At 40.8% G+C, this 15,627-nt stretch overlaps 1 protein-coding gene across 2 annotated transcripts in view; it reads left to right on the top strand.

Moving 5' to 3' along the window:
• LOC142106812 (uncharacterized) overlaps positions 1-15,627 on the top strand; it is a 75,193-nt gene that overhangs the window by 27,638 nt on the left and 31,928 nt on the right. For both annotated transcript variants that reach the window (XM_075189836.1, XM_075189837.1), the window contains exons 2-5: positions 2,537-2,611; positions 8,691-8,740; positions 9,619-9,672; positions 14,498-14,648. In XM_075189836.1, coding sequence (XP_075045937.1) covers positions 2,537-2,611; positions 8,691-8,740; positions 9,619-9,672; positions 14,498-14,648 — 330 coding nt within the window. The remainder of the gene's footprint in view (positions 1-2,536; positions 2,612-8,690; positions 8,741-9,618; positions 9,673-14,497; positions 14,649-15,627) is intronic.

Here is a 15,627-nt window from a genome sequence, read left to right as displayed (position 1 = left end):
TCATTGTCTCTCTTTAGCCTCCGGGGGTTGTCGTTTTTTTTTTTGTTCCCCCCTTTCCCCCTACCGTTTTACAAACCATAGGCAACTGAATAATTCATTATCTTTTATTACCTGATCGTTTGTTCTGGACCCTGCTAACTAAATATAACTGTACACAGGTGCTGTCAAGTCAGTCTAGTGGTCTAGTTCTGCATATGTGGCTCCAAGACAAACATGGTAATGCTTTGCCAGAAATCAATCATGGGTGTCTTTATTTATTTATTTTTTAATTGATCCTATTTGAAGATGACTGTGATTGGCCTGTGTGCGTGGTCCTCTTCCGACTGAGCAAACACATCAGAGTGAAGCCGGAATGGATCAGGCCGTTTGGCCTCAGGTCTGAACCACCAGATTGGTGAGATCTCGAGAGGCCAGATGTTTGTCTACATATATAATGCAAGTACACCCATCCCATATTTGCCAGCTGAATTTGGCAGTCGCATGGTCGCCCAGGAATGGAACTTGTCACTCAGAGCTTATTTTGTGGGCAAGAACTATACATTGGCAGGCCCTGTGTCCCAGTGAGCTTCACAGGGAAGACTTGTTCACTGTGGGTGAATATGGTGGCATTAAGAGGGTATAGTTGGACACAGGATCCATCTGGTGGACAGTTGTATTGCACAGTACTTTATTTTTAAACACTTTCATCATAAATACTCTGTATTTAGAGTATTCTGATTTTAAAATTGCACACGTGCAAATGTGTGTGGGTGTGTGTGTGTGTGTTATTGATATTTGTTTTGCAACTGCAGTGGCTTACATCAGAGAAGGATCTAATAACGTATACATAAGTACAGCTTGCAGAAATGAAAAAGATTTACAGGACTACTGATGCAAGTTAATGAAAGATACTAGGTAACTTGGCTAAATATGTGGATAGGTAATTTATACTTTAAATCGGATCCAATAAAATCTGCATTGTACCTTCCGCATGGTAGTGTCTGACCAGTTTGGTTAAACTAAAGTCACACTATGTATGGGTCAGGGAACCACTTTATTTGTGAGCGTTGATTATGTTTGTACCTGAGTAACAAAACTGTTACATTTTAAGGTTTTGTTTTGGTTTTTTTTGGTTTTTTTATCTTAATGAATTGATTTAAAATGAGTGTATATATTGATCTAAAATGTGTAAGGACAAATCCACCTTTAGTGGAGCTGTTGCTAATTACAAATTCCACCCACATATGTATGATCTCTCCTCCCCTGTTGAGGGAAGCTGAAAGTCGATAGGGGGCCGAAGAGCACCTATAGCTCTAAAACATGAAAGTATAGTGTGTAGCTTGTTCCATAGGGCTCTACTGAGAGCAACGGTGCTTCAAGAAATGCGAGCCTGATTTCTAGCGGTCCTGCTTTCCTCTTGCAGTAAAGGGGGCACTGTGCATATTTTGCTGAACATGACCGGCATATTTAATTAACGACAACTGTGAGGCAAAAATTATAAAGCGTTTGTCAAGTTGGCTTGTATGTTGGCTTGGAGTTGTGGTCTGTGACACTGTTTACAATCGCCATTTGCATGTTGCTTGACTTACTACCGAATTCTACAATGTGACCTAACTTTCCTGTTAATGCCATGCAGACCCAATTTTATTATTAATAGATCCACTATGAATTTACCAATTTAGTGATACCAAACAGGCCTAGGTCCAGCGTATTAGTTGAGCTTATACTCATTTCCTCAACTTCTCTGTGTGCCAGAATTTTTTTTTTATTTTTTTATATGCATGACTTATGGGCTGCCCTTCATTATGCTATTGATGAATTTGTGGTTGATCACTACTTTTATTGATTTTAAGTGTTATTTTAGAAACTGAAATATATGTGCCTATACAAAATATAGCCGTTCAAAATGTGGTCTCCTTGTGTAAGACCACAAGCTGTAAACAGCTCCCTCCAGTCTTGTCCAATGTCTCTCTCTAGTCTTCATAAAACTGTCAGGATGTAGCTCACCACAGGGGTCTTTGAAGCTGCCCAGCTTTCACTGAAAGTGATGCTGTTATATAGAGGTGGGCAGAACCCCCAAGTAAACACACACCCTCTGACTTCACATTTTACACCTTTAGTAGCTCAGTGTATCAGTGGGTTCATTTGATAGAACACATTTACACTGCAGTTATGATTAACTTTTCCCAACAATTATGTTATAGATTAATCCCTAGAACTGTAATTCCTCCATGTTAACTACATTTACTAAAGGGGTCTCACATAGAAGTGGGTTCTGTGCATAAATGGCCAGATTTTGTTTGTTTGGCTGACAGCACACACACTGCAGAGTTATTAACCAATTACACGTTCTCTTCTGCCTAAGCAACAGCAGGGACTAACACGTGTTACAATGTCGGCCCATTATGATGGAAATCAACCAAAGTGGCCAAGCCGCTCTTCCTGTCTGCACAGTTTTATTTTATATCAGGCTAGTGCTTACTGGCAGCGGATGTAGTTCTACATACCTTTCACACAATATAACAATTTCCTTTTGTTTCCTTTTTGTGTTTTAAAGTGGTGTACGAGCATCGATCAAGGTTGGAACGTTCTTTGCAGAAAGAAAAAGGTGAACACAAGAAGACAAAAGAAGGTCAGTGCAGTGTTTTTGTCTTTTTCTATTTCCAGTTTCTACAAAAACATATGAACTATATAAAGCGCATAGCGGTAACCCTTTCATAAGCGGTTTAATCTGCCTGCATTATAACGCATTCAGTGGACAGCCCTTTATTTACACTTTGGGGAAGGTTCCGTTTACCATTACTCTGGTAGAAATCTCCACTAATTTTTTCCTCGCACCTCTATGGGGCCCGCGGGAAAAACGAGTGGACATTTCTGTAGAAATATCTGCCGCAAAGTGTCTCTTGAATGGTCACGAGACACTTTGCGGCTAATTGAATGCCCTCCCTCCATGTTCCACTTTCCATATTCCACCGTTCCCGTGAAGCAAGCATGGGTTGTCCATGGCTGTAGATCTTTCCCACACTGATTTCTTAGTGTCCGCTCACTACAGCTCTGTAAGTGGCAATGACTGTAAGTGACAATCTATGCAGTCGTAGCAGACACAATAAAGGTGAGGTTGAATCTAGCCGTATAATAGCAGTGATGTTTCTTTGTGTTTGTTTGTGGCTTGTACATAAAAAAACAAAACATAGAATTATATTTGTTACTGCATTAATTGTTTTATGGTTTTACCTAGTATATTTGTTTAAAAATCATACTGGCAATATTTACTTTTTTATTTAAATGTATTTATTTTTAAACATTATCTTTACGTTGTTTCTCAGGCAGAAAGTATTGAAAACAGCGACGTTGTAAAGTCTCTCCCCTTAATTCTGCACATCCTGCACAGTGTCTTTTTTTTTGTTTTTGTTTTGTTTTCTCTTGCTATAATTAATTGTCTCACCCGTTTGTGGTACAAACCAAATGCTGGTTTTCTCCTATTTTATTCTTTTCTGCCACTGGGAGTTAAAAGAGCATAAACAGCCAGATGCCCTTTCAACTTAAATATTGAATTAGGCCCTTGGTGGTAGCATGGCTGTGCTGCACGTTTTTGTCTTTTATATGAAGCAGCACGTGTCTTCTGACAAGTGAATGAAGATGCTGCGCAGCCTAACGGGGCATTATCGCAGCGGGTATCAGTAGGAGCTGCCAGCGTGCTCTACATTAACAGCTGCAGCGCTAGCATCAGAAAGGCGTTTCATGTATTCAGGACACTTTTTTAACAAGCTGTCATTTTTAGTCTTTGTTATATAAAAGCAAGATCTTTTGATTCTAGGTGTGTGCCTACTTTTATTTCTTTATTTTTTTTTTCTCCAGTGCAGTCAATAATTTTTTATAAACTTGTATAACACCCCTGTGACTGGATCACTTATAAATAACTTATGGTATAAATTTATGTAAAGGAAATGGCGCAGGGCACTTATTTATATAATTGCCAATGCACTTATTTTTGATATTGTGTATATTTTGAGATAGGAAATCGTTATTTCTGAGACCAGGGTAGAAAAATTTGTTTTTTTCTGTTTTTAACCTTGCTAAAGGAAATGTCTTATTTCTGATGTATATATCTGATACAATGAGCCTTAGTTTAGAAAGTCTTTTGTGTATCGTGATGTGGGGAAGTTACTTGTTTGGGGTTTGTGCTCCCTTTTTTTTTTTTTTTTTTTTTTTTTTTAAATGTGTATTCTGCAACTGTTGGAAGAAAGGACTCATGCTAAATTCATGTTAATTAGACCTTTTGAATTGATGATAGACTTCCTGGCTCTGAAATAAGATGCAGGAAATCACAGCAAGGTTTTTAAGATGTCACAGATGAGCGTAAATATTGTTAGCTTTGCAATGCATGTAAATTCATGTTTGTGTAAACACATGACATCCTGGTTCTAAAAATAGCTCAGACTTCAATGGGGCTGGCTTACCCTTTGAGGCTATGTCCAAACTGTATAAAAAGCACTGGCTTGTTTTGAAAAATTGTTCTTCTTGTTTCATCTGACCTGATCACTGGTACCTTTTTTTAACCAGTGTAAGAGCAAATAAACATCACTTGCTTCAAAGACCTGCTTGAAAATATCTTCCATGCTTAAAATCCTGTTACCTACAGATTAGACCCAAAATCTAATCCGTTCCCGGCTGTTTCTGAGGTTTGAACCCAGCTTTTCCGGTACCACCTTTCTGCCGGCTACCCATGCATTTCTGATCTGTGTGATGGGCCAGGGGGGGGGGATCCATCCACAGCAACCCTGATCCACAGTAAGCGGTCAGGAGTATTCGCCCAGGTACACCAGCAAGAGAGTACCCCAGCAGTGACAGTTAACCAGAAGAAACCCGGTACTGGATGCTGGTTAAGGAGTCCAGTGATGGCACCATTGTAAGTCCCTCCTACTGCAGCAAGAGGGCGCACTTGGGATAACGTAAGGGAATGGTGGCAAAGTAAGCCCAGCCGGTTCCCAGCAGCAACAGACAGGGTCGCATAGGTGGTCCGTTCTGTCATGACCCCTCAGTTACCTTACATGATATATACTAGTATTTACCTTGTAGATGATATTAAGGGGGGTGGGGTTGCTCATGGCATCCTACCCTACAATGTGTTCACTTTCCCAGTGCAGTCTTGAAGTTGAAAGCTAACGTTATTGGCTGCTATGGTTCACGTTCCCTTGTTCTGCTCAGCACTGTTTTTCCTAAATGGGCCCCATATGTGTTTTATTTTGGTATATTGTATGTGTGTCATTATATAAAATTAATAGACATTGCTGTGGCGTATTATAGCTGTATAAAGATCCTAGACTTTTAAGGATGTCCTTGGCTGATGCCCTCCATAACAGCTGATCTGCCCTCTGAAGTCTAATTTCCTGATTGCAGGTTTTTGTCCTATATTTGTTATTTAAATGCAGAGCTGAGCATTTCTCCTTGCCGGGTTATCCGTTAGGTCGTCTAGGTGACCACCTGGAGCTTGGTGGGTCCATGGGGGTCTGCCTGCCACCGCACATTTAAATGCCTTTTTCTTGTTTTTAATGAAAACTGTGAGACAGATGGAGCCCGGATTCCTTTAGATTGTACGCTCCTTTGAGCAGGACTCTCCTTCCTCCTGTTTCCATCACTTTTAACTTCGCTCTCCAGCTACTCAGCTCTCCTCCTCTCGGACCTTCTGCCCTCTGACTCCTCTCGTTTCGCTCTGCTCCTCTCAGTGGGCTCTTAACCTGTCATCCGTGCCCACCCTCTTGGGCTCAAGTTACCAGCCTGTACTGACTATCCCCCACCCTCTCTTTATAGCTGTGCTTTGAGCTCCCAGAGTTAAAGTGCTACTGTTATTTGTACTGTACTGTTTCACCTTGTACTGTGCCATTGTTTGTCCTTTTACGGCGATACGGATACTTTGTGGCGCCCTATAAATAAAAATTAATGATGATAATTTTGTCGCCAGGCCAGCGCATGTAGGGTTGATGTTAGTGTGGCATTGGCACAGGCCCAGTGGCTGTATTGGCAGAAAGCAGCAGAGGAGGTCCTTTCTTCTGCTCAAACTCTAGTGATTCCGATTCAATGATGTGAACCCTAACACCAGGGGTCAGATGAGCGGGTGCTGAGCCCTGATTGAAGAAGCTCTGCAAACGCTCCTGTGACTTGTGGTGCTCAGCCTCATGTGATTTGAACAAAAGGGCTGTGGCTGCAAAGTAGTGGGTTTGTAGAAGGTTTAATGTGGGGCACACTGGTGAAGAGGGGCATATGGAGGAGCTGTTGGGCAAGGGATGGCATATAAGGGAATAACTGGTTGGCAGCAGGGGCATATAAGAGAAGCTGGTGGGCAGGGGGGGCTTGTGAGTGAAAAGTTGGTGGATAGTGGGGGCGTGTGTGTGTGATGTGTGTATACAGTAGATTAAACTTAATAGTGGTATGGGCCGATCAGAGGAAGGGGCATTAAACTATTATCTTGCCTAGGATCTCAAGGGGGTCTTAATCTGGCTCTGCTCCTGAAGCATTAACAGGACAAATGTGAAAATGGGAAGTTTGAGTCATAAATGTTAGTCCTCCTTTAGGAATTGGTCTTCAGTCTTTCTCCTCTTCCAGATTTTGGCTTGGGACCCCTCTGAGATAAAGCCGGACTAGTCCATAAAAACTACCAAACACAGTAATACAAAAAACAAGTGTACATTGTAATTTATTCCAATCCAATGGTATCAAGATAGTGTGTTCTTGGAAACTTAGCAATATAACTTAAATATTTCCAGTGGTCAAAACAAAGATTGTCCAATGAAAACTGGGATGAGTTTAACCTGAATACAGGTGGACACTCCTAGCAGTTAGTGGCTGCATGCAGAAAGAGGTGGGGGTAGCAGTGTTCAAGTCTACAGTGACATTCAGGAGAGCTCCATTGTCCATAATTGTCATTGCTGAAATAGAAATAATAGGTCTGGCAGGCTTGGTCTTCTAAATCTGCAGTCACATTGTACTGTTATCAAAATGGTTTCACAGCGGTACATGGAAGACCAGGAGCACCAAGCAGCTGCTGTCGCCAGTCATGATAATAGTAATTCCTCTACGTCATCTGCTTAATCCTAAATCCTATTTTAAAGTTCTTGGTGTTTGTAAGTCAGGGAAACAATGTAAAAAAACACCTTTTACCTTGGTCAAGAAAAAAAGACCTGTTATCTGCAGAAAAAAAACGAAAATTGCCAACATGCCATTCTACATACGCAGTGGCAAGGAAAGAATGAGACCTTCGCCTTTCTCTTTGTGCTAGTTCTGCAACTGTCACTGAGGTATCTTCTTTTAAGGTCAGTCGTGACCAATCAAGACCTTGTCATTTGGACTCCTAAAGTGGTGTCTAAATACTTTTACGTGTAAAAGCCGAGCTGGAAGAAAACAGTAAGGCATCAGAGGAAAATGTATGTTCAGATTCAAAAATGACAAAAATCCCTGAGGAGAGTCTATCCACGAGTGCTATGTTTAATCCTGACCATTCTGATAGGCCCCTTTCAACATTTCTGCAGATGTGTAGCCGGTGATACACAAATTGAGGATGCCACTTTGGAATTGCAACAGGATGAGGGGATATTTGTGTAGCCGACGAGGGTGCTATTGAGGATGTTGATGAGGGTGATGTTTGTGTAAGTCCTGCACCGGTGGAAGCAGTTCTTGCACGTGATAAGAAGGCCGTTGTCATGCCTGGCCATAAGATCAAAAACTCCACCTCTTTTATGTGTGGAATTATTTTTACCCAAATTCTGCCAACCGTTGTCTAGCCATTTGTAGCATTTGTAAAGCCACAGTAATGTAAGCATGCACGTCTAAATGGATGTGTATATTGTATTGCCTTCCACTTTGCTGCTGTTTCATGAAGTGTTTGTAATCTGCACTTTACATTAAAGGTACCTAACTATATATTATAATTTTGTGGGAATTGGGGCTGATTCGAAGCTCAGTGATCTTGCTTTTTGCTGGGAATTACAATGGCTCTTTTGAGTGCATTGCCTGCACCCTGGATCGGTCTAGGTCTGATGAAAGCACACATCCGGGGGGGTGGGGGCGGGGTTGCGCTTGTTGCCATGTATTGGCTGTAGAATTAGTTATCCAAGAAACGGTTGGAGCGATCAAATGAACCATAACTGGTTTCATGATCCAAGGACAATTCCATCTAGCACATTTTTTTTTCTGCCACTGCTAGGTGCCAATGTGTCCTAGATGTGGTAGGAACTGCCGTGTGTTTGTGTCATTGCTCTGTCGCTTAGCATCCAGCCAGGTCGTTGCAGTATTTGTGTATGAAAATAATATTGTGACCTCTGAGGTGGTCAAAATTGACTGCAAATGACTTGAAATTAGTGTTATGGAGGTAAATAATAATGTAGGAACAAAAAAAAGCACAATTATGAGATTCTAGCATATTTTTTTTTAGCAATTGTTCTAAAAAATCCAGATCCAAAACCACAACATGGGGGTCTGTGAACATCTCTCTAAAATGCAGCATTTTGTTTTGTGTTTGTTTTTTTTTGTATTTTCTGTGTTGAGCTGTAATGTACCATTGAACTCCTGTTACATTCTTTCATTCGGGGTCTTTGTACTACTTGTTTGATCTGGAAAGTCGCCCTGATCCTGCTTATGTGTTGTTTTTCCTGGCGGTGTTGCCACGAAATGTGCTGCGTGTGATGGCTTTCTTTTGTTTTGTTTCCTCTATACAGATTATTTAGTCTATAAACTGGAGGCACAGGAGGCCCTGAACAAGGAGAAGGTAAGGAGGTCACCATGGCAGCTGGAGACAATGCTGCTATGTGGCTGCGGGTTGCAGATATTACATAGAAATGCTTGGCTGGAACATTGCAGGCGGAATGTTTGTAGTAAAGATACTTTGAAAGTTCCGCAGAAGATTTCTGAGTCCAACTTTCAAGTGTAGCCCCCATTGGGCCAAAAATAAATTTTAGAAAATGTTAGTCTATAGCTTCAAAATGGTAGAGAAATGCAAAAAAGAGAGCCAAGCCTTTCCATATTATACACAATGTATAGTATACAAAATGCTGCATTTGGGTCCCCTTGGAATCACTGTTTCTTAAACGGATTTCATAGACCACACTTGATGTTCATGGTATGTCATCATAATCACCATTTATTTATATAGCGCCACTAATTCCGCAGCGCTGTACAGAGAACTCTCTCGCATCAGTCCCTGCCTCATTGGGGCTTACAGTCTAAATTCCCTAACATATACACACACAGATACGTCAATTTAATAGCAGTCAATTAACCCTCCAGTATGTTTTTGGAATGTGGGAGGAAACCGGAGCACCCAGAAGAAACCCACGCAAACACGGGGAGTACATACAAACCCCTCACAGATAAGGCCATGGTCAGGAATTGAACTCATGACCCCAGTGCTGTAAGGCAGAAGTGCTAACCACTTAGCCACCGTGGGATGTGAAGCAAATGTGACTTTTATATATGTTCGGCGAATAGAAATTCACTTTTCAGCCAATGGTTAGATGAGGTTCTTTGCGTTGCAGCTCATCACCAACCCTAGACCTGTAGATGATCCCCTTTGTTACTATGAAATAAGTGAGCTTTGTCTACTTGAGATATTTCCCTTAACTCTGTGTTCTGCTCCTTTTCTTGCAGCAAGATTCTATGAATCGCTATGGGGCTCTTAGCTCTCAACACAAGATTCTCAAGGTAAGTAGCAGACAAAACACATTATCTGTTTTAAATGCAGCAAGTTTCTGCTCTATGGACTCAAGAATTCAAGGACTTTCTAACAATTTACTTTTCAGAAGGTCTATTTAGCTGGTATAGGAAACTACAATTCAATTCTAGAGTAACCGTAATATTAGACGAATACATTTAGAAAAAAGTAGTTTATAAAAGTTTTCTACTGTCCTTGAGTAATGTAGAAGCCTTTAGGATGTCTGCTTTGCACAATGTACAGACAGTAAATCTAGTAATAAAATGATTGGTTTACCTGATGTCGGCAGTGATTTGTCCCGTAAAGCCAACGGCACTACTGTCAATCAATCCATCCTACGCCTCGATTTTCTGTTGCCATGAGAACAGAATGGGCTACTCCTGGACCCGTGTGTATCACTTATTCTGAAGGTGCATTGCTTGAAGGCTTTTTCTGTCTGTGTGGAAAATAAATGCCCCAAACTATCTATAACTAGCACAGTGTGAAAAAAAAAATAATAATTTATATTATTGTGTTTGTTTTGTTTTTTTGTGCTTTTTTTTTTTTTTTTTTTTTTTTTTTTTCTCTCCTCTAAAATATTCACTTAAAATGTAACTTACCAGTGCTCTGTGGAAGTAGTAATTTGACAGAACCCGATCGCTGTCTGAGCAGAAGATCAAGGGGGAGTGTCCTTGACAACCCAGAACAAGGCTTGCCGGAACTAGAGGAAGGATATACAATTTTTTATTTATTTTTTTGTATTTATTATCTTAAAGTTGGACTGCATAGGGGGTGTGCAGTGTGTTCGTATCCACAGAGCACTTTGTATTTTAGTTTAGGTCCCTTAAATCCAACCAAATTTAGTTATTGTGGTATTGGGTGGTTTTTTTTTTGTTTTTTTTTTTTAAAAAAGCTTCCATTTTAAACCCGCAAGCAAAGCAAGAGCTTTTCCAAAAAGGAGGCAATAGACATGCACTATATGGACAAAAGTATTTAGCCACACCTGTAAATTATTGAATTGAGGTGTAACAATCACCTATTGCCAGAGGTATATAAAACCAAGCACCTAGTCATGCAGACTCCATTTGCAAACATTTTTGATACAAAATGGGTCATTCTGAAGAGCTCATGTGACTTCAAGCGTGGTACTGTGATAGGATGCCACTTTTGCAATAAGAAGGTTCATGAAATGTCATCCCTGCTGGATATTCCACGGTCAACAGTAAGTGATATTATTAGAAAGTGGAAGCGTTTTAGGAGCAACAACAATGCAGCCACACAGTGGAAGACCACGTAACACCACAGAGCGGGGTCAACGACTGCTAAGGCACATGGTGTGGAAAAGTCGCCACCGCTCTGCTGATTCCGTAGCTGAAGAGTTCCAAACTCCTAGTAGCATTAATGTAAGCACAAAAACTGTGCGGCAGGAGATTAATGGAATGGGTTTCAATGGCCGGGCAGCTGCATGCAAGCCTCACATCACCAAGACAAATGCCAAGCGTCAGATGGAGTGGTGTAAAGCACTCAGACACTGGACTGTGGAGCAGTGGAAACGTGATGTGTGGAGTGATGAATCACACTTCTCTGGTAGTCAGATGGGCGAGTCTGGGTTTGGCGGATGCCGGGAGAACGTTACCTGCCTGACTGCATTATGCCAACTGTGAAGTTAGGTGGAGGAGGGATAATGGTATGGGGCTGTTTTTCAGGGTTTGGGCTAAGCCCCTTATTTCCAGTAAAGGACCATTTTAATGCTTCAGCATACCAAGTCATTTTGGACAGTGCTATGCTTCCAACTTTAGGGAAGACCCTTTTCTATTCCAACATAACTGTTTGAGAATCAACTTTTATAATTTTAGAGTTGCTCAAACTTGTTTCAAAGTGGTTTTCGTCTCCGATTGTCTGTAAAGTTTGAATATCCTGAAACTTCAGCTAGACCAACAAATCTGAGCTATATTCCAGCAATGTGAATCTGGTGGACCATGTCTGATCTTAAATGGCTACATTGTATGATATGCTTGATTTTGGCTGGTACGATTTGTAAATGGTGATATATATTTATAAATTTATACTGCAAAAGTGTTGGTGGTCGTGGATGTGACCAGTACGGCTGATCTGACCCAAGGTTATTGGTTGTAGTTTACATGTATGTGAGCTTTGTGATATATATCTATGGAATAACACTGTTTTCCATAAACTGGCTTTTAATGCAACGTCCGTTCTGATTCCCCCCCCCCAAATCCTCATTTATGTATATAGCAGCAGCAAATTTCAAGGCGCTCTACAATTGGGAACAAATATACATACATACATACATACATACATACATGCATGCATGCATGCATGCATACATACATACATACATACATACATACATACGGGCTCTGCTCGCAAGCTTACAATCTATGGGAATATCAATGTTAGTAACTTTCTTATGACAACTTGTACTCTAGGGTTAGTGGCTTTTTTAATATATTTTTAAATGGTTTTACAGTACTTTTGTATGTAAAACCAAAAAAAATGTCAAAATTACAAAATATTATGGTTATAAAGGGTCAGTGAAACAAAACTAAAAGTAACAGTTTGGGGGAGAACCCATCTCTGTAATCATTGTGTGCCCCCCACTGACAAATATCCGAAGGGTAGGTGCAATGGTGCTATTCGTTCCCTATACTGTCTGTACAGAGCCCCGTATTGGGAAACGTTGTTGTTTGTGTTTGCTTTTTCCCAGGCTGTCAACACCCAACACATAGGACCTCCACAGTTCTGCAAGTCCTATTACAACAGCAACAGTCGTTTCTGACTAGAGGTTCCCCCCGATGGTTACATATGTTGCGAAGACCGTGATGGGTAATGGGTGGCCCACCAAACCTTCACCTGCGGCCCCCCCAGCCAGCTACTGCCAATTTATTCTCTGAGACAGAGCAGACTCCTCTGCACAGTGCAGGGCGGTCACACGGCTTACCCAGAGGAGAGAGTACACTGTGCTCTCCCTCTTTCCCCGTGTGGCCCTTATGTAGTCTGCAGGGCCACACGTCTGGCCCTCAAGCGAAGCCAAGTTACCCATCACTGTTATAAGGAGAACCAGCTATGTACATGTCTTCCAAATGACAGCAACCAATCAGAAAAAGTGAAGCTGTTGCCTATAGTAACCAATCAGATTCTGGCTGTCATTTTATAGAATGTACTAAATAAATCACTAGTGTGATTGGTTGCTATAGGCAACATCTCCACCTTTTCAAAGCCACAGTTTAGTAAATCTACCCCCGGAAGTTATCCAGTGAGTTGTGGTATTCAGCATAATGATTTATAGTTGGTCAAAATACACTTTTAGCATTTTGGAATGGACTTGCTTTTAAATAACTAACAAAACCCATCTAATCCACTAAATCCATTTTTAAATAATATATATTTTAATGCATTTCCAATAAATTACAGATTTTCAGCGGCCATGCAATTACTGTAGCTTTTTGAACTCTGTCTATTTAAGAACACCCTCTATTGTTATTGCCACCACATTATGAGGCTAAAAGGTACCGGGAGCTGCCTGTTTCCCTAACAGAACTTTTCTAGGAGAAAATAGTATGTTTTTAAAAAGAGCCAATTTTCTACAAATGTCCTCAGCAATACTTATTTTTAAGACTGTTCTATTGCCTTTTCTGTTCACAGAAATGGGCAAATCTCTGTTCAACAAACACTTATAAAGTTTTCATTTGCAGAACAAAAACTTAGCACAAGCAATGTGGGTTTCTGGAATGTAACTTTGTATAGAAAAACTGCCCTTTCTACAAGATCTCTTGGAAGCGGTTTGGAAGCTTTCAGATGTGCGTGATTGTGTGTCTGCTTTTTCTTTCTTAAGAAACTTCTTTCAAGCCAAGCATCATAATTATATCCAAGTTAAATCTGTCCTCCCCTCCCCTCTCGGGCTATTGGAACATATTTGGAACTTCATGATTCTAGGTCTTGTCGGCCTTTAATTCTCCAGAAGTGGAAAAATAAATTTGTGGTGGTCATTGCAGATAGTCATGGAAATGTGGGGCGTTACGTACCATGCTTAATATCGAACACAGTTAAGAATCCCCCTTGTCTTTTCCCACGCTGCTCCTCTTTATTACCTTGTGTAGCATCACTCCTCACAGTGTCTATAAGTAAAGGTGATTGGTGGTAATGTCTGTGTATGACCTTCACTTATGTATTGCAGTGCTCCTCACAGTGACTGTATGCAAAGGTGATTATTCATTGCCTTTTGTAGCGGTGCTCCTCACAGTGGCTGTACAAAGTGCTATATGATCGCGTTTCTCCATGTGACAATGTTACAGAGTAACAGCAATTATTTTCTTTCTGGATTAACCCCTTTCGGCATATAAGGTCTCCAGATAATAGACCTGATACTTACATCCTAATTTTAAGGGTTGTCAGGTAGCTGGGGATTGCAGGGGAGGGGAGGGGGGGCGGGGGGGTTGCCACCGTGGGGGTCACTTCGGCAAGGTTGGTGTAAAACCCTCTTTCAAAGGTGGATGTTTATTTCCAATAGCATTGACCCTAAAACTAGTGAGTCATATCTGATACAGTAAGCAGTACTAGGGAAAATTGCTTGCGATGTTACAACATGAATTTTAATTGGTTTTCCATTTTTCTGTGTCTCTAAGGAATTTTGATTGTGCATTTGTTAGTCTAGTCTGCTATTAAGTCTTATATTTTATATAACACTCCAACATTTATTTATATAGTGCCAGCAAATTCCGCAGCACTTTACAACTATAATATGTTTTGTTATGTTATTACTGGGTTTTTTCTTTGTGTTTTTTAATACCGATCTTTCTTTCTTTCATTATCTAGAACCAGAATGATGAGATTAGGAAGCAGTTTTCTGACCTACAAGTGGAACACAGCAATTTACAGCTAGAACATCGCAAAACCATCGAGACGCACAACCAGAAATTGTCCCAACTGCACAGAGAAAAAGAGACTGAGATTCTCAGCCTGCAAGGTAGGTTTATCCCCGACTACAGCAAATGTATCTGAAATATTCACACGACTGGTATCAAAGAAAATGCTTCAGGCCTTTTTAAGGGTTCCTCGTCCAAGGGTGGGGGTGCGTGATATATATCTCTATATATTCTACAATCAAAATAGCCTAGAATGTCTATGCATTGACTTCACTAGAAATTACCCCAAAAGTCCAATGCCCTTTCTTTAGGTGCTATCTGGCTCCAGGGATTGGGTCAACCCTGAAATATAGGATCATGTTAAATATCTAGGCAAAAAAAATCTATAGACCGATATAGTAATACAATACAGCATGAATACACACATGGCATAAAGTTTATTAATGTATTGGGTTGAAGAAAAGTCTTGTTTGAGGAATTATAATGGTATATGTGTCCAATACTGTAAGACGTGTGGGCAGCACGTTGGCTACGTGGTTAGCACTTCTGCCTTACAGCAATGGGGTCATGAGTTCAATTCCCGACCATGGCCTTATCTGTGTGGCGTTTGTATGTTCTCCCTGTGTTTGCGTGGATTTCCTCCGGGTGCTCCGGTTTCCGCCAAAAAACATACTGGTAGGTTAATTGGCTGCTAACAAATTGACCCTAGTCTGTGTGTGTGTTAGGAAATTAGACTGTAAGCCCCAATGGGGCAGGGACTGATGTGAGTGAGTTCTCTGTACAGCGCTGCGGAATTAGTGGCGCTATATAAATAAGTGGTAGTAATAGTAGTGGTAATGTGTGCAGAAATACAACAATCCAATGAAGTCTCCACAGTGAAAGAAGGCCAGTATTATAAGAAAACAATGAATGTGGATGTTTTATACCTTTGTTTAACAATCAGCCAAAAAAAACCAAGAACTAGTTTGGCATCTAGACGTGTGGTACCATAGGTGGCTTTTCCCCAGATGAATGCACTGCTGGCCCAATTGTTTGCAACTAATTCAAATGACCATTATTCTTTGCATGGTGCAATGCAGA

The sequence above is a fragment of the Mixophyes fleayi genome, chromosome 11 (assembly GCF_038048845.1).
Source record: "Mixophyes fleayi isolate aMixFle1 chromosome 11, aMixFle1.hap1, whole genome shotgun sequence".
Classification (NCBI taxonomy): domain Eukaryota; kingdom Metazoa; phylum Chordata; class Amphibia; order Anura; family Limnodynastidae; genus Mixophyes; species Mixophyes fleayi.
This window is presented reverse-complemented; position numbering and strand designations above follow the sequence as displayed.